This window comes from Magnolia sinica, chromosome 6, assembly GCF_029962835.1.
Source record: "Magnolia sinica isolate HGM2019 chromosome 6, MsV1, whole genome shotgun sequence".
Classification (NCBI taxonomy): domain Eukaryota; kingdom Viridiplantae; phylum Streptophyta; class Magnoliopsida; order Magnoliales; family Magnoliaceae; genus Magnolia; species Magnolia sinica.
Window position 1 is genome coordinate 22,019,577 of NC_080578.1, and position 19,667 is coordinate 22,039,243.

At 40.6% G+C, this 19,667-nt stretch overlaps 1 protein-coding gene and 1 non-coding gene across 2 annotated transcripts in view; one reads left to right on the forward strand and one right to left on the reverse strand.

Annotated features, from left to right (window-relative positions):
- Positions 1 to 12,782, forward strand: part of LOC131248516 (COP9 signalosome complex subunit 1) — a 36,463-nt gene extending 23,681 nt beyond the window's left edge. The window contains exons 5-6 of the mRNA XM_058248828.1: positions 11,406 to 11,640; positions 12,220 to 12,782. Coding sequence (XP_058104811.1) covers positions 11,406 to 11,640; positions 12,220 to 12,396 — 412 coding nt within the window. The 3' untranslated portion in view covers positions 12,397 to 12,782. The remainder of the gene's footprint in view (positions 1 to 11,405; positions 11,641 to 12,219) is intronic.
- Positions 12,783 to 19,353: 6,571 nt separating this feature from the next.
- Positions 19,354 to 19,460, reverse strand: LOC131250195 (small nucleolar RNA R71). The gene has a single exon (XR_009173124.1). It is a non-coding gene; the product is annotated as a small nucleolar RNA R71 (small nucleolar RNA).
- Positions 19,461 to 19,667: the final 207 nt, after the last annotated feature.

A 19,667-nucleotide genomic window follows, 5' to 3' on the forward strand; every position in this document is an offset into this window, starting at 1 on the left:
ATCAGAGTGTGGAAAAATCACCTGAGAGTGCTTGGAGGCTGATCTACAAGTTGACCGAACTTTTTGAAGTTTTTGAAAAAGTTTATTTTTTTAATTAAAAATATTGAAAAATAATTTTTTTTGGACAAAATTACATCGACCAGATGTTATTCGTGCCTTGTATTTATGTATTTATAAGTGTATGCTGATCTTACCATTAGCTGCCATCATTTATTTATTTTTAAAAATTAATTTAATGTTTTTTAAAAATATTTTTTAAATAAATGAACCGTACATTGCAGGACAAATTTGGCTTTTGAACGTATTAATTGCGTTTACATGTCTTCTATGATTTAAATTATACAAAATGACTTTGAATATAGTTGCATCCAATGTATTAAATAACAGTGTTCAACCCTCTCTAGTGTGCAGCATAAGTTACACAATACTTCTATTTTTAATTAAACATTAGAAAAAATATGATAAATATTAAGAATTAATGTAAAAAAGCACAAAAAAAAGATGCCTAAAAAAGTTATTCATTTTTCCAAGTAAAAGCATGTTCAAACAAGTTCAAACATAGGGACACCTTGTGTTGTCAAAAAAAGTAATTAAAAATTGAAAAAACAATATTGCATTGCATGCCGTAAATGCACATTGCAATATTGCATAACAATTGGCTAAAACACACCACACCACAGCAAGCCCTTTAAAAAAAGAAAAGAAAGAATAAAGGAAAAAAAAGAAGAAGCATAGTAACCCCTATCCTACTATAATGTATAACAATCAACCTCCAAAAAGAAACCATAAATCTTCATCCAAGATGAAAAACAACTCATTAACAGATATTAACGGGCAAGAACATGCTCCTATGAAGCTCACGAAGCGATTCAATCAATTGAATATTTGACCTTCGTAGTGGTACATATTTGAGAAGGGGGAAATATTCTCTTTTGTTTAAGTTTCAATGCTTTTGAAAATACAACAAATGGACCTTCTTGCAAGGTTGATTAATTGTCCAAAATCTCTTCTCCAACAGTTTGTGGATTGAGGATTGGAAATTAGGATTTGGGGGCCCGAGGGTGCGTGCATGGAGTGTAGCCATGAGTTTTAATGCATATTTCCAAAATGTGAGTTCTATACCATTTACAAATGGTCACAAGTGTAAGACTCCTATCAGGTGGGCCACACATGATCATCGGTATAGATCTGACCGTTGGATTATTCAGATTGAGCGATTCAGTGGGCCCACTTCAGTTGTGATCATTGTAAATAGGTTTGGGGCGGGATGCTTGAATTGCACTCCCTATACTCGGTTATTAAGCCAGATATGGAAACCTACAGTGTGGAGACCCTAGAGGGAGAAGTGTGATGGGTAAGCTTCTAGCCCTTTTTCCTATAAATAGATGTTTTGGTCCCCTCACCAACACAAGAGAGAAAACCCTAGTCCCATTGAAGGTTCTCCTAAAGGGTGTAAGGTGCGGAAGATCAGGATTCTTGTCGGGTACAACGAGGAATTAAGACTGTCTTCCCAATCAGGTACAACTAAGATTATTGTATTGGATCTCCATTATTGATGCATAGACGATTCGTCAATTCCGCAATACAGGTATAACATTTGATATCAGAGCATCTACGCATGAATGTGGTAGATTCGATGAACACTCGTTGAAGTACGGTGAATTATGCTCTGCCTTAGAGTTTTCTCCATTAAAGTTTTTTTTTGGGATTTGTGTTCTGAATGCTGTACACGAATCGGCTTTGTGGTAATGCCAGCTGCCTGGATTGGTAGTCTTAGCATGAGCCTGTGGTAATGGATAACAATCCAATATTAAGATAATCAGATTGAAAACCAACATCTCAATCGGCAATGGAGGAAGAATCACCGATTGTCGTTAGCTGCCAACAGCGGCAGCGACCGCGATTAGGGATCTGCGGGCATTGATTCCAGCGATGATTCTACTCGCTGCGACAACCATAGATTCTGTCAGGGATCTGATCCTCTTCCTTCCTGTTAGTTTCCGACAGTCATGGCCCTATTCAGATGATTTGAAATCAGATCGTGTAGAGTCAACAAATCAGGCAGCCATGGCCGATCGTGACGAAAACAGGGGTGAGAACCCTCTGCCCATCTTCTTCATCCAAGGTCGACTGCCATTAATGGTGGAATAACCCACCTCTTCCTCCATCAGCGGTGCTCGATTCCGGCCTGTGATGGTAGAGATGGGAGTCAAACATGGTGGTTCTGGTGGTCGAAACCTGCAACCACGAATTTGGCCGAGGTGCTATTGCTCGATTCATGCATGCAGATACGGTTTTGGATAATGGGATTGAGGCTATGATTTTGCCAGATTTACAGAGATGCAAGGGTTTGAGGATTTTTCGGATGTGGATAGTGGAGGAAGGGACGTGTGGCTTCATTTTCGGGCATGTGTAGTGGTTGAAATTGGGAGTTTCCCTTTTTTGAAAAGGTTTTGTGACTGTGGAATGGGCCGTTGGGCTTGTGCACTGGATCCAAAATATGGATTCTCCATTTGCCTCTACTATTAGGCTGCATTTTAGGCCTGGCTGTGGCCCACTTCAGTTATTGTTTTATGTTTGCATAAGGCTCAAGATAAGGGCGATTTTAAAATTGTCCATGGGCCCATAACATGTTGAATAACAACCCAATTTCTAGGGCCTGATTAAAATTTTCCTTTGGACTATATGGGCCCCCTTTGGATATATATAGGGCCCAATGTCCTTAGATGTTGTTGTTTAACCTGATAGCGGGCTGAATTTTGGGCCTAATGCCTTGCATTATTTTAGATCCTTAGGGCCCACTTTAGTTATTGGTTTCATTGTCCATTGATGATGATCTTAACGACCATCAGGAATCTAAACTAACAATCACTTTAGAATATATTTAGCCTACGGGCGGTCAACATCAGCTGTATTTTGGGCCAAATCAGAACTGTTTCAGAATGGTTCATTATGGGCAGGACCATGTAGCAATCCTTGAGTCTGGGATTGGGGATTGGACCTGATTATGTTAGCCACCAAAGTGACCTCAATTGGTGATTTTTTTTTTTACTTTCAGACTTCAGTAGATGGAATTTAGTGACCTTCTATTATAGGATTGCATTCAGTTGCGTTCGTATCCATAGCAGGCAGTGGTCAGAACAAAGAGGTTTCATCGCCTGGCAGGATATGAGCGGGGTGAAGTGGTTGGTGATACTGATATAACCTTAAGATATTCATTTTGCCCAAAGGTGATGGACGTCTTAGATTTATTTCACTAGCACTGGTCAGCTTCATGTTCAGTAGAGCCTCCTGTATATTGTAATTTCACCCAAAGGAGGAATCGCAATGATACGCCAGGCTCTTGCTAGAATTTGATGACTATGACCCATCATCATTCTGGGTCATTTGATTGAAGGCCCAAATCAATCGAATGTTAATACATGCATAATGTTTGTGGTTTACATTCATATATGTGGGACTTGTTCATTTATTGACGTGAGTGTTATTTTTTTTTATGTTCAGCCATAATTGTTTCCAATGTTCCAAACCAATTTAATTCTATACCTTTGCTTACTAAGTCCAACTTTAAGAAAATGAAGCACTATTTAGGAAATCGTTCTTTGGGTCCTTCAGAGGATTGCACACAATTTAAAGAATGGGTTGTTTCTAAGAGTAAGAATCAAGTTTTAGTCTGTTTTGAATCTAATGTAGCTGATATGTCCACAGACTTCTGGTGGATAGACTCTGGTGCAACTATTCACATATGTAATTCCACGCAGGATATGCTCCAAAGCCGGACACCAACTGATACAGAAAGATCAGTTTATATGGGGAACAATATTAGAGCAGACGTGGAAGCTATTGGAGTCTGTAGACTTAGGTTATCGTTAGGACACTTTCTTGATCTAGTAGATACTATATGTGTGCCTTCTATAAGGCGCAATTTGGTTTCCATTTCCCGTTTAGATAAATTTGGTTATAAATTTAAATTTGGAAATGGAAAATTAAGTATTTCCTATGATTCGATTATGGTTGATTTTGACACTTTAGTCAATAACCGTTATCAGCTAGATTTGGATGTTTCACATGTTCACAATATTAACTCATCACATGGAAACACTAAAGGCATTAAGTGAAGGTTAGATTGTGAAAATTCCTCCATATTGTGGCACAGGCGATTAAGCCATATTTCTCACGAGAGATTGGAAAGGCTTGTGCGTGAAGGAATCCTTCACTCTTTGAACTTTTCAGACTTTGGGGTCTGCATAGATTGCATTAAAGGTAAACAGACCAGAACCAGGAAAAAGGGTGCCACTAGGAGCGTAGGACTCTTGGAAGTGATTCATACAGACATCTGTGGACCATTCCCTTCAGCATCTTGGAATGGGCAGAAGTATTTTATCATTTTCATAGATGACTATTCTCGTTATGGGTACTTATACCTTATTAACGACAAATCAGATGCCCTGGATACATTTAAGATATATAATGCTGAAATCGAGAATCAACTCGATAGAAAGATCAAAGTCGTCAGATCCGACCGTGGTGGCGATTACTACAAAAGGTATGACGAATCTAGGTGTAATCCAGGGCTATTCGCTAGATGCCTACAAGAATGTGGTATTATCGCGCAGTATACCTTGCTTGGTACTCCAGAGCAAAATGGTGTAGCAGAAAGGCATAATCGCACCCTAAAGGACATGGTGCGGTCTATGATTAGTAATTCAACGTTGTCAGAATCTTTGTGGGGTGATGCGTTGAAAACAACTGTGCATATCCTTAATAGAGTCCCTAGTAACGTTGTAATGAAAACTCCATATGAATTGTGGACAGGGCGAAAGTTTAGTTTACGATACTTTCATGTATGGGGTTGTCCTGCAAAAGCCAAACCGTATAACCCGCATGAAAGAAAGCTTGATCCTAGAACAATTAGTTGCTTCTTTATTGGATACCTAGAAAGATCCAAAAGATTCAGATTCTATTGTCCATCCTATTCCATGAGAGTTATTGAGACTGCGAATGTTAGGTTTATTGAGAATACTGAAGATAGTGGGAGCACGAACTTAAGAAACATTATGTTTGAGGAAGAACGGATTGTAATTCCCACCACAATCATTCAGAGCAGCGTGGTCGTCCGTCCAGTAACGGACCCAGAGATCCCTATGGATGACCATATAGAGCCTTAAATACAACCCACTGATGTGGAAACAGAAAACCCAATTCAGAATAATGAGCCTTTAAGACAATCACATAGAGAGAAGATATGCAATTTCAGACGATTATATCGTCTATCTGCAGGAGCATTACTTTGACATTGGGGCTGAAAAGGATCTTATATCTTTTTAGTCGAATAAAGTGCAAATTCTTCTCATTGGCTCGATGCCATGAAGGATAACAAAGTCTGAGACCTTGTTGAATTGCCTAAAGGGATTAGGCCAATTGGTTGTAAGTAGATATTCAAAACCAAACGGGACTCTAAGGGCAATATCGGGAGGTATAAAGCCAGACTAGTTGCAAAGGGTTTCAATCAGCGTGAGGGCATTGATTTTAAGGAGAATTTCTCACCTGTGTCCAAGAAAGACTTTTTTAGAATCATTATGGCTCTTGTGGCTCATATGGATTTAGAGCTACATCAAATGGATGTGAAAACAGCGTTTCTCAATGGAGACCTAAGTGAGAACGTATATATGTTGCAATCAGAAGGTTTCAAAGCCAAAGGCTCAGAACATCTGGTCTATAAACTTAAGAAGTTCATTTATGGGTTGAAACAGGCATCATGACAGTGGTACTTAAAGTTTCATGAAGTTGTTTTTGCATATGGTTTCATTGAAAACACTGCAGATAAGTGTATATATGTGAAAATCAGTGGGAGTATGTTTATTATTTTAGTCTTGTATGTTGACGACATTTTGTTGGCCAGTAGTGATATTGAATTGTTGCGTGAGACTAAGAAATTTCTATCTCAAAACTTTGAGATGAAAAATCTTGGTGATGCATCATTTGTCATCGGCATTCAGATTAGCCGGGACAAATTACGTGGACTGCTTGACTTGTCGTAGAGAGCCTATATTGATAAGGTTCTCGAAAGGTTTAATATGTAAGGTTGTGCTCCTGGCCAAGCATCTATTGTAAAAGGTGACAGGTTTGGCCAATTTCAATGTCTTAAAAACAACCTAGAGAAGGACAAGATGAAAGATATTCCGTATGTGTCAGCAGTAGGGAGCATCATGTATGCTTAGGTTTGTACGCCTCCTGATATTGCTTTTGTGGTTGGAATGTTGGGCAGGTACCTTAGCAATCCAGGGATGAACCATTGGATAGTTGTTAAGAAAGTATTGCGCTACCTGCAAAGGACAAAGGACTTAACACTCATTTACAGAAGATCCGACCATTTGGAGTTGGTTGGATATATAGATGCAGATTTTGCGGGCTATCTCGACAACAAGAAGTCCACATCGGGCTATATATTCATGATGGGTGGAGGAGCCGTATTATGAAGAGCGTAAAATAGTTGATTACGACATCTTCTACCATGGAAGCAGAGTATGTAGCTTGTCATGAAGCCACGAGTCAGGCGATCTGGCTTTAGAGTTTTTTCTCTGGTTTATGGGTTGTGCAGATGATCCCGAAACCACTGAAAATCTATTGTAATAGTTCAACTGCAGTTAACTTCTCCAACAACAAACAAGCTTTCATCGAAGTCAAAACATATTGACATTAAGTATCTTTTTGTGAAAGAGAGAGTTTAGAATCATCAGGTGTCTATAGAACTCATCGGCACGAGGCAGATGATAGCGGATCCTCTCACTAAAGATCTTCCTATTACGCTCTTTAAGGAACATGTGATGTTTATGGGAGTTGTAGATCCCAGGGATGTATTTCAGTAGTGGGAGTTTTCAGTTTTGATCCGATTATGTACAGACATTTCAGAGATTTCTTTTATATGCATTGATGATTCTATTATTCAGTTTATATATTGCTTCTCCTTAAGTGTGCACTTTTAGTTTTGAGTAAGCAAGACTTTGGTTTGTATCTTGGTGACACGATTAGATTGACCACTTGAAGATAGGTACATGTGGTCACATTAGGCGTGCGATCTTCATACCACACCCCATATCTTTGATCCATGTCGTTGAGGCTATTGGTATTCGTGACCGTGATTCGTCGCACTTCGAAATGTATAAATGTTGTGTTGACTACCACGATTTAATATATGTATTCTTGATGGACCGGATCTGACAAGCGTTGCTCATAATTATCCAATGGTATTGTTTTGAAATTCAGTAGGGCGCCCATTAGGAACTTTCAAAAGCAAATGCATTTTTTAAAATTATTTTCACAATTAAAATAAAATGTTTTGTTTTCTTTCAGAGATCAGTGTAGCCCAAGTGGGAGAATGTAAGACTCCTATCAGGTGGGCCACACATGATCATCGGTACAGATCTGACCGTTGGATTATTCAGATTGAGCGATTTAGTGGGCCCCACTTCAGTTGTGATAATTGTAAATAGGTTTGGGGCGGGACGCTTGAACTGCGGTCCCTATACTCGGTTATTAAGTCAGATATGGAAACCTACGGTATGGATACCCTAGAGGGAGAAGTGTGATGGGTAAGCTTCTAGCCATTTTTCATATAAATAGATATCTTGGTCCCCTCACCGACACAAGAGAGAATCTTAGTCCCATTGAAGGTTCTCCTAAAGGGTGTACGGTGCGGAAGATCAGGATTCTTGTCGAGTACAACGAGGAATCAGGAACGTCTTCCCAATCAAGTACGCGTTAAGATTATTGTATTAGATCTCCATTATTGATGCATAGACGATCCGTCAATTCCGCAATACAGGTATAACAACAAGTCCTCAACCATTCAAGTGAGGCCCATTTGGTTAAAATTGTCTAAATATGGGTACATATAGCAATATTCTCCATCTACAATAGGACCCACTATGCAGATGGTCTGGATAGCTCTACATCATTGCCACGTGTGAGAAGGATGGGTCACCACTATTTTACATCAATAATTGAACTAATAGGACTAAAAAATATTTTAAAAGCAACGAATGGTGTAGCTTACGCTACATATGTTACACGCTACATGGCTTTTGCGTACGCTTTCATGTGCTATTTAGCATTATAGCTATGTTACACTATATAAGGTATGCTGCTGCTATGCCACAAGCACTATTTAAAACACCAGTTGCATCACTTCTGTCAGACAATGCATAATTTATGACCCTATCCGAAGGAAACTTATCATGTGTACTTGTTTTTTGTGATCTTTTTAGTTTTAAGTGTGTATTAATGCCTTTTTTAACATCCCATAAAGTTTCATTGAAAAATTCAACCAATTTCCCAATATTTTTCAATGTTTTTATGAGAGAGAAATATCTCCCAATGTTTCCCAAAAAATGGTGATACATGCAATATTTTCCATGGGGCATGTAAATGTTTCCCAAAAAATGGTGATACATGCAATATTTTCCATGGGGCAATACATGTGTCGACACCAGTACTAAAAACACTGGTTTTGAGGGCCTCTCTACCTTTATTGTAATTCATTGATGAAGCCAAGTTGGATGGCTCCTGTTTGCCCTCTGGGGATTTATTAATTTGACTTCCATAGAACATGGGTTATTTTTGGATTCCCCTTTCCTCGACTAACTTGAATAAAGCCATGAAGTCCTCACAACTGCCAGAAGAAACCCTGACTAGTTTCCCCACATGCCTCTAGCTTCTTCAACCCATCGCATCCCATTGTCATGCAGTCTTTGTTCCTGTGTCCCTGCCTGAGAGATTTTGAACCTCCAAGTTGTTAGAATCCTGAGACTCAATTGCACCAACTTGGGCAGGCCAAATAGAAATGACCACCCAAAAACAGAAACTCCTTTGAAACTTGCAACCTGGCAAGATTCTGCTACCTCCACAAAATTGATACTAACTCCTTCGCCAAGTGAAAAAAGGAGGGGACATCAATGGGCATCTCCCTGAAGCCAATAGAGATGTGGGACAGACAACAATGACAACTTATCACCTTCAAAACGATTCTCCATAGAAACAAAATCAGCACATACCTGGCCAAGGCTAGAGGCAACAGAGCTTACTGCAGGAGATCACCTGTGTTTCAGGAGGTAAAGCCATTGGGTGCACTAGGTTTCTCTCGATGCAAGATCAATCTGTAACTGAAAGCAAGGACCAAGCGAAGAAGCTTTCGATGGAAGAACTCCCAGATGTGTCCGAGTCCAAACTCGCATCCAAAAATTAGAGGATGGTCTATTTCACGAGTTCAATGTTGGAAGGTCGAATCCGCCGATTTCCCATCTCTACTCTACCGACGATATGATTCTATTTTTGACGCCGATGCTATCATGGTGGACAAGTTAAGGATGATTATAAGGTGCTTTGACGTGGTGTGGGGGCTGAAAGTTTAACACTGTCAAGAGTGAGATGCTGATAATCTACTTCATGAATTGATTCAAATGCCCAAAGAAGTGTTAGTTAGATTAGAGAGGTTGAGGAGGGAGTTTGTAGCTAGTTTTGGAAGAGAAGAAAAAGTTTCATTTGTAAGTAGTAAAGGAGGAGCTGGCATAATAGATTTTGAGTTGATGAACCTTGTGTTATTGCGGAAGTGGTTGGGGAGGTTGGGACGCAGGATGGCACCCTATGGAGAGAGACTATTGCTGATAAGTATGGGTGCCAGGATGGGGGCCGGGGTGTGAGGGATTCCTCCCTGCATGGAGCATTGGCTATTTGAAAAGGTGAAATCTAGGTTTTTTGAAGGGATCAGGTTTTCCCTTGGTAATTGGGAGAAGATCTGCTTTTGGGAGGGCGTGTGGATTGGTGAATGCTCCTTGCAAGTAGCGTTTCTGATATCGGCCTGCCTTTCCATGAAATGCAATATTGAGGTTGCTCAATGCTTCTCTCACTGCAGGGACTTGCTCATATGAGCTCACCTGTGCTGCAGATTCCTTCTCATTGTAGAAGTGGAGTTTGTATTGCTTTTTAGATTGTATCCAGCAGTATTGACCAGTGGGCGGGGAATATGATAGGATGGTCTGGTGGAAGAATAAATCAAGGGTGCTCAGTTCGCTCCTTCTATTGTGCACTTCAAGCTCAAAGGATGGATGGCGAATCTGAGAAGACGCGGCATGTGCAGTCTCCTGGAGCCCCTCACTTTTGGATGTTTAGCTAGAAGAGAAATGGTCTTAACTGTGGAAATCTTCAGAAACGGTCAATGGTGACCCCTAGCATCTGCCTTATGTGTATGACATGCACTGAATCAGTCATTCATGAATTACCAGTTCATGTGTCATGTGGAGTGGCTTCCTTAGGAGTTTTAATATCGCTCAGACAATGCCAAGTTCAGTTGGCGGGTTCTTTATGGCTTGGCATTAGTAGGTCTTTGGAAGCAAGCAAAGGCTCTTTGGAGATTGTGTTTATTGGCTGGCCTTTGGGCAATATGGGGAGAAAAGAATGGTAGGTGCTTTTAAGGCAATGTAGGGGAGCGGATCACTAGTAGGGTAATGTTACATGTTGTGGAATGGGCTTCTTGTAAAGATGGGTTGAAAAATTGTAATTTTCCATTTTAGGTTTGTTTCTTTTGCACCATCTCAGCGCTTCTTTTAGCGAAATTTTCTGTTGACCTCTAAAAAAGGGGGGTGGGGCGCGGAACTCGCATCCAAATGAGTAAACCCAGGGGTTCCTGTGCCCCTCTCTAGGCTAGCTGACCCAACAATGGGGTGGTCAAAGGAACCCTTCTGACTAGGAATAGATCCTGTTTGACTCCACTGCACTCACCTACCCAACAGGGTCTGAAACATCATTGCCTGCTGCACGACAAAATCCTTTACAAGAGCAAGATCTGCTTCACGTGCTGGAATTTCAAAATTAGAGCACTCTGTGTGCCCTTACTCCACCGCACATGACAGCGATAAATTGCTGTCAGTGGCCTTTGAGCCAATAGAACTTGGCCAACCACAGCCCACTGCCAAGTGGACTTGAGACCAGAAAAGGTTGTGCACCATCACCATCCTCCAGTGCCCTCTTCTGAGAATCATCCTACGGCACACCCAATGCCAAACACAAACCACCAGCAACTCTCTCCAAATGCAAGTTGCTGATCCTAATCTAAAAGTTTACCAACACAGAAGGGAATTTTTGGGAAATCAATTACCTCAATTACCACCAAAATGATTTCCTGAGTTCCAAGAAGGGCCTGAAGTAGAGGAGGAGAAATATCATCTGGTATATCTGTTTTATTTTTTATTTTTATTTTTGGAAAGGTAATCTGTTATATCTGTTTTTTACTCCATCCTTGTGTCTTTTTTGTTTGATTGGAAATATTTCCTTGAGCAATCTGGTTACTTATCTTGTTATTTAAGGTTCTCGTGTATCTGTTTCTGACTCTTATCATTAGTTGGCTGCAGCCGCTATGCTTCATGCCTCGAGTATCTTGAAAATCTGAAAGCAAACTTGTTGCTTGATATCCATCTCTATGACCATGTTGAAACACTTTACAACCAAATCCGTCACAAAGCAATTATCCAATACACGCACCCATTCATTTCCGTTGATCTGCCCACGATGGCCAGTGCCTTCAAAACTAGTGTGGCGGGGCTGGAGAAAGAACTTGAAGCTTTGATTACCGATAACCAGATTCAGGTACTATCACAATATTTTTCTATTTCTCTACACTGTTCAAATCTTTAGTTTAGAACTCTTGAGGACCTAAGTCATGCTATAGCAGCATGCCCGAAAGGTTTATTGAATTGCAGATATCTTTGGTCCCCACTCTTGTTTCTGTAGGTTGTTTTAGTGCCCATCTGCAAAAATCAAATACAAGGACTCCATGTAGCATGTGTGTTATCTGGGGTGTTCATCAGCTGGGCCCCATTGCTGATTTTCCCTGGCCCAGAAATCAGGGTGCTCCAGGGTCTTGTGGGTCACACATGCATCTTGAATGTGGACTTCTGTTACCTTCTTGAGCTGTCCTTTCTCTTTTAACACATGAGTGGCCCGCCTGAAGAGTCAGCAGGACTTCTCTTTGCTTGGGGCTCATTTATGTTGCACAGCCCACTTTATGAATGGCAAGGGCTGTTCTTCCACCCTTGGGGCGCTTGTGTATGTAGTTTGCAGATGGGCACCAGGCTGCTGGCAAGGAGCATTTCTCATCTTTGTATCTTCTCGTACATGTATCTCAATCTTGCACCACATAATTGGTTGTATTGGACACTTCAAAAGGCTCGGATTGACTCGCACAACAAAATTCTCTATGCGCGGCATGCTGATCAGAGAAATGCGACGTTCCAACGTGCCCTACAAACGGGTATGGAGTTTGATCGAGATGTTAGGGCAATGCTGCTGAGAGCCAGTCTTGTGAAGCATGAGTACAACCTTAGAGCAGCAAGGAAAATGTGAATCCTGAGGTACAGGGGGGAAAAAAAGAAGTTAAAAATCTTTGGAGGTGTGGAGAGGCAGTTTCTCTGCTTGGAATTCAGCTTCTTCACATGGTCTGTTGATACAATTCTAGCTCATTCTTAAGATTCTGAATTCACATGTATATTTGAACTCAAATTTTTATTTTTTTTTCTTTTTTTGAATTTTGAAATTCGTGCTTAGGGCCATGGTTTTATTTCTGAATATGCTTATTAGAAGGTTCAGGGTACTGGTGGACCCACCAATGGACAGTTTGTTGGGGAGTTGATTCTATACTTATATGGCCCATCAAATGGTGATCTTGTCCGTTGAGCGGGCCATCTCCCAGAATGGAAAATCCTAAAACCTGTGTTCTTTGGCTCGCTTTCTTTTGAAGGTTCGACCGTTTCTTTTCCCACTTCGGCATGTAACTCATCAAGGGGTTGGGATTAACTAACATGGGAGATTTGTAATGCATCCCCAACCTACAGCGGGTGGTGCACGTCCTGTAATATGGTCCCCACACGGAATCCTTGCATGTCATTACACATTATTCCCTCCCTTTTTATAGTTGTAGCAGGCTCAATAGTCGGAAGCTTGACTATGGTTATTCTTGTCACCTCATGCAAGGAACTCTTTGTTCTTTCATGACACATTGGAGGATGGATCGCTCCGTATCATCTAGGGCCTGTTTGGACCGTGGAATTGAATGGTATTGAATTGTATTAGATGGGATTAACATCATTATTGCGCAATGATTGCATGTCTGGAAATACCTTGGTATCATAGCCATCCAATCCCACGTTTGGGATACAATTTTTGCTACAAGGAAACGCTAGGATTAATCAAAATCATGTTTGGTGGACCATGGAATTGTAATCAACTGACCAAATTCACAATGGATGTCATTCACTTGTACACATATAATCAATGTGGGGCCCATGTGTAGTGGATTTTGAAATCTACGGAAATCCAGCATGGGACCAAATGCAATTCCATTCCACCTAATCTCTCCAAATGCTGCATGTAATTGCACGGGACCAAATGTTAGTTGAATGTAGACGACGGGCGATTATAACCGTTCATTACTTTCGTGTAGAATTGGCCCACTTAATGAACGCATTGGTCTGATTTTTGTATTTGGTCATCTTCATTGGCGTGGTCTCCTTATGCATGGCACAGATGCTTCACAGGCTGGGACATTTGATGCGTGTAAAGTAGTCTGTCGAGAGATTCCTGGAAAGTACGTGAGCTGTTTTATCTACATCACGTTGCTATAGTAACGCCTTCACTGATGAATGGGCAGCAACAGGTCGGGTTCAGAGGCTGGGTAAAGTGGTACCCGGTATCACCAAAGGAGTATGCCACCCATCTCAATGTCATATCATGTCCGGCTGAAATGGGTGCTTCTACTGGGGACGCGGATTGCGTCCTCTCCTGCCCATGACTCGGTACTGTCAGGGCTTCTGTGGGGCCACCAGGATGTATGTATTTCATCCACACTGTCCATCCATTTTGACAGATCATCTTAAGGCACGAAAAAAAAAAAAAAGCAGATCTAAGGTTGATGTTGGCCACACCATGGGAAGCAGTGGTGATAATGTTGCCACCGTTGAAATCTTCCTGGGCCCATTGATAAAGTCTTCCATCAGCCCATCTTTTCAGCTAGAGTAAAAAACAAGTTCACCTTTAAACAATTTCCAAATACCTACCTACTATTTTAACTATTAGTTGCTTTGGCTCGTGAGGTAAGATAAGGTCAAGTATAATATTCTGTATTTTTACAAATGACCTAAATATTCATTAGGATTTAATACTTGGGGAAAAATGGACCGACCCATGAAGGCAAGTCAGGTCGAGACCCGGCACGCCTCGATGCCTAATGGTCGGCACGATTATAGTCGGCCTAATGGTCGGCACGACTATGATCAGCCTAATGATTGACATGACCCGTAATAGACGCTCCAAGGAACGACCTGAAGAGACCATCATAACTTACGAAGAAGTTAAAGACTACAAAAATTATACATCATAAAGACTTTCTGTAACGATGTTCTTCCTAATTGAAAGGATAGGTCGGTAGTCGAGGAGAAGCTCATCCGACCTTATCCGCGTTCGCCATCTGATCTTATCCAAGGGAACTTGTTGTCATCTCTAAGGATTGCGGAAGCTAATCCGTGATAAGCTTGGGGTCCCAAGATCTTCGCCGAGGATCTTAGGAGACTCCCCATAGGATATGGATCACAATCCATCTATAATAAGCACCTACTAAATAGGGAAGTTCCCCCTACGCTACTATCTCTTCATAACTATAAATAGAAGTACCTCTAATGGTGAAAAGTACATACTCATATATTGTCTCTACTCTTAGACCACTCTTACAGGACTAGGATTCTTGACTTTGGCATCGGAGGCCCCCTGCACTAGCCAGGGTCTTCCATCTTTTATTCTTTGTATAGGTACTCAAGGGTCTAAGAAGGGTCAACTAGAAAATTACATCAACAGTATGGCGTCGTCTATGAGAACAACATTAAAAGTCATCTTCACTGCTTCATAAGTTCAACAATGGTAAAAGGGAAAAAAGAAAGCCCAGGCTTCCTACGTTGCGCTCGATCTTGCACCACCGGAACAACCTGGGAAAGTTGACCTCATGCGAACTTCGCATGAGGTCGAACCGTGTGGGCTCCACCGTAATATGTGTTGAACATCTACCCCATCAGCCAAATGCACCATTCCATGGTGGGCCACGGACTTAAAAACCAAGTCAATCCATGACTTGGGTGGGCCACACCACAAACAACAGTTGAAAGGGGCTACCCTCCCATTAAAACATTCATAATAATTTATTGGACCTAGTGAGATGTGATTCACAAATCCACCCCATCCATTATGTGTGTCCCACTAGGATTATGGATTAGACCAAGTTTCAATCGCATCTAAAACTCAAGTAGGCCCCACCAAGTGGTTTTATATGTTTTAGGCATGTTTTCAATTTTTTTAGATGGTATGGCCCGGTTAATTTCCATAAACATCTTTTTTTGGGATATCCCCAGTCTCTTTTTTGGGATATCCCATGACCTAAAGGAGACCCATCAAATTCACCACGTTGATGTTCGACACACATCACGGTGGGGCCCACACACTTAGCATGAGGTCGACATGTAGAACCTTTTCACATATATATATATATATATATATATATATATATATATATATATAGATATATATATATATATATATATATATATATATATATATATATTCAAGCGGTGTGGGCCCACCATGATGTATGTCGAACATCAACATCGTGCATTTGATGGGTCCCCTTTAAATTATGGGATTTCCCAAAAATCAGCTATATAGGGAACTCGGTTAGGGATACGTGTTGAGGGTCAAATATTGCATATTAGACCCGTTATTGCCTGGATTTACGAACATGGCACTGTTTAACGGCTCAATTTAATTGTGCTTGTGATGCAAGGTGTATTTAGGAACTTGGGTGAAAAAGGATACTAAAAGCATGGATTTGATAGTCCGAATTCACCAAGGCAAGGGACAGACTCTAGGGGACCGAGATCGAGGAATTTACAAGGCCGAGATTCAAGAAAATCACATGTTTCACGTTAAAGAGGCTTGAAGGTCATCCTGAATACAAGATCAAAGGGTTCTCACCATCCGTTCAGCTCAAAAATTCATATATGGGTTGAGTACTATAAATTAACCATACACATCAAATTTCAGCCCTTGGATCCCTATGGAAGTGGCCTAATGGACAGATCAACCCATAAACCATTGATTCTGGCCCTTGTGCACTGGATATGCTTCAATTCAAGTCTCAACCCTTTAAATAAGTTCAAAATTGATGGATGAGTGGATTTATCATGCACATCACTATGGGCCCTACATTTTACGAGCGTGCACATAGGGTGTGCACGTTCTGATGCACCAAACCGGAAAGATCGGCCAATACGCTGCACGATCCCTCTTCAAAACAGACGAGAACTCGTTTCGCCAGGCCCGCACTAACAAATTCAGTGGGCCATCTTCATCATCTGATTCGATGATCCAATCCGTCCAATGCATCCAGGGGGGGCGTCGACCATAGCCATGGTAATCATCTGCATCAATGCATGCACACACAGGAAGAGAGTGATCAAATGCAGGTCGGACGGCTGAAGCACGGATTCAGTGGGCCGCAGAGAAGAAATTCAAAACTATCCATCTCTGAATGGTTTTTCGAGGAGAAACTGATGTACGGGGTGGATTTCTCTGGAAAGTCCGACCATGGGCCCCACCAAATTATTAGCGCAAGAAGTTGGCGCAGATTGCTGCATCCATGAAAGCCGGACGATTCAGCTCAATCAGTGGACGATCCACACCGCCCAAAATCACAGGACGTAAGTCCCAATCTCGGCCAGGACGTCGGATCAAGAAGGCCTGATCATTGGGCCCCGTAACAGCTATTACGTGCGAATTGTTTTCGCATTTTCACTGCGCAGAACAGAGTGCGCGACTAGGTTGCGCACGCACTGGCCTCTACTGGGAACTGTTGTGGCCCATTTCTACGATCTGAGTGTAGGATCCGGACCATCCAGATTATAGGGAAGGAGTTTTGGTCTGTCCCCATGCTGACAGATGGGATCGAAAGTACATCAGTGGACAATAACGAGCGTCTGATCGCCCCGGTGTAAAAAAACAGGATACGCAGGAATGGAATCCAACTCTTGGTTGGAACGTGACTTGTGCACGAATTCTTTCTATAAATGACACCTTTCCATTCAATTACAGAGGAGGTTTTGGGATGTGGAAGAGGGGGACGAGAGCCAGAGCTGGAAGTCAGAGACAGGGAGAGTAGTTCTTTTAGAGTTTTTGTTATTTTGTTTTATTTTATTTTTTCTCATGTGTTCTAGCCTCATCATGTCAGGCTAAACCTCTTAGCTAGGGCTAAGAGGTGAAGCTTGTAGCGTGATGGGAGAATTTATGTGTGTGCCTTTTTGTTTATGCTGAATTGATGTGGATTTTAGTTAATTAATGGGAATGTTTTTAGTTTTTAATGGTCTGTTGTAACTAAAATTACAATGGGTCTGCGATAGCTTTGAGCATGTTCCTTTCCTTTTATGTTTATGACGTCAGGAAGTCCTGTTGTTCATCATCGTCTCCTGGGCATGGTCGGATGACGGTACCCTTCCTAACCTTCATACATTATTGATTGGTTGGTAATTAGTTTAATTCTGTTGTTTACTTTGTCTCCTGGGCATGGTTTGGTGATGGAATCCATTCTAATTCATATACCTTTCATCTCTTGAAAACTATACCAAAGGAAGTTCAGTTAATTTTCATGGTTACACCCTTCAACTGGATGAAGATGGACTCCAAGTCCAGATGAGTTTTTTTGATGTAGGCATAAGATCTCCCTGATCTCTACAAGTGGATCCTCTGAATCCCTAGTTTCCTACCTTTGAATTCTACATATTTTAGTTTACTATTTCATCATTATTCCTCAAAATACACTTGATTTAGATTTCATCTTAGTCTAGTTCTAGCTCTACTTAGTTTCAGATTACGTACAGGTTTCAGTCCCTTGGGATTCGACCTCGGTCTTACCGAGATTATTACTACATCACAACCCTATACTTGGGGAGTGAACAAGTTTTTGGTGCCGTTGCCGGGGATTGACGGTTATGTTTTTCTGAAATTAATTAGGTTTAGAATTAGTTTAAGATTGGGATTTTACTAACTTTAGTTTAAGATTTTTAATTGATTTCTATAACTAACTTGTTTTCCTGTTTTGTAGGATCCTGACATAAACTTCTAAATTAGTAATCCCTTTCTAATTCCTCTACTTTTTCTATTTTTAGAATTAGGGTTTGAGTTTTAGAAATTTTCTAATTCTAGTATTTTTCTATTTTTAGGAAATAGTTTATTTTTAGAAACTTTTTAATTTTAGGTTTGGATTTTCTTTTTTAGAAACTTTCTAATTCTGGAACTTTCCTTTTAGAAACTAACTTTCTATTTTTTATTTTTAGAAACTTTCTAATTCTAACTCTTTTAGAATCTAACTTATTTTGTTTCCTAATTTATTTTTAAAAATTTTCTACTTGTAGAATTTTTGTTTAGAAACTAACTTTCCTATTTTGTAGGCTTTTAAGATAGAAATTTCTAATTCAGTAAGCTCTTTCTCTACTTTCTATTTTTCAAATCCCTTTTAGTAACTTACTTTCTAATTTAGGACTTTCCTAATTTATTTTAGAAATTTCCATTTTCCTTTAGGAATTTCGTCTTTTAGAAACTAGTTTACTTCTATCTTTCTTTTTAAGGATTTTCTAATTCTAGACCTTCTCTTTAGATACTGACTTGTTTTGTTTTTTTTGCAGGTTTTTAACTCAGGGACTCCAATTTGGTAACTTCTTTCCAACCCTCTCTTTCTTTCTAGATTTTCTTTTCCTTTCTTAGGATTAGGTTTTGATTGAGGGCCATGAGTGTTTCATGCCCAAGTGGGCCCGTAACAACACTCGATGTCTCTTGATTAAGGAGGATTGGTTGAAGGGTTAACTATCCATCACAGACTAAACACCACTCGAAATCCCCGAGTTAATTGAAGTGATGGTGAGAACCAACCTCTTCTACCTCAACCTGGGTAGAGGACATTCAGGATGAGAATGAGGTGCATCAAGCACCCCCGCCTCGTACTTTACGAGATTATTTACAACCGACCGGGGTGAGTACACCCTCATGCATGGTTTTTCCTAAGAATGTAATTTGAAAGAGTTTGATGAGATTATAGCCACTTTATATTTTCAAAATGTGTCTGAGGATACAGTCAGGGTGAAACTCTTTCCTTTTTCCTTGAAGGAGAAGGCTAAGACGTGGTTACATTCACTGCGTCCTAGATCCATTGGCACATGGAATGATATGCAAAGGGAATTTATAAAGAAATTTTTTCCACATCATAAAACGATTACCCTTAGAAAAGCAATCATGAACTTTACCCAAAAGGAGGATGAAACATTTTACCAATGTTGGGAAAGGTTCAAGGATTTGGTCAGTTCATGCCCACAACATGGCTTTGAAACGTGGCGCATTACAAATTTTTTCTATGATGGACTGACATCTTCCATGCGCCAAATGGTCGAGACAATGTGTAATGGAGAATTCATTAATAAAAATGTTGACGAGGTATGAGATTACCTCGATAGTCTTGCTGAAAAAACACAATCATGGGACTATTACCCAAAATCGAACACCACGTCTAGGCCGACTCAATCTAAGGAGAA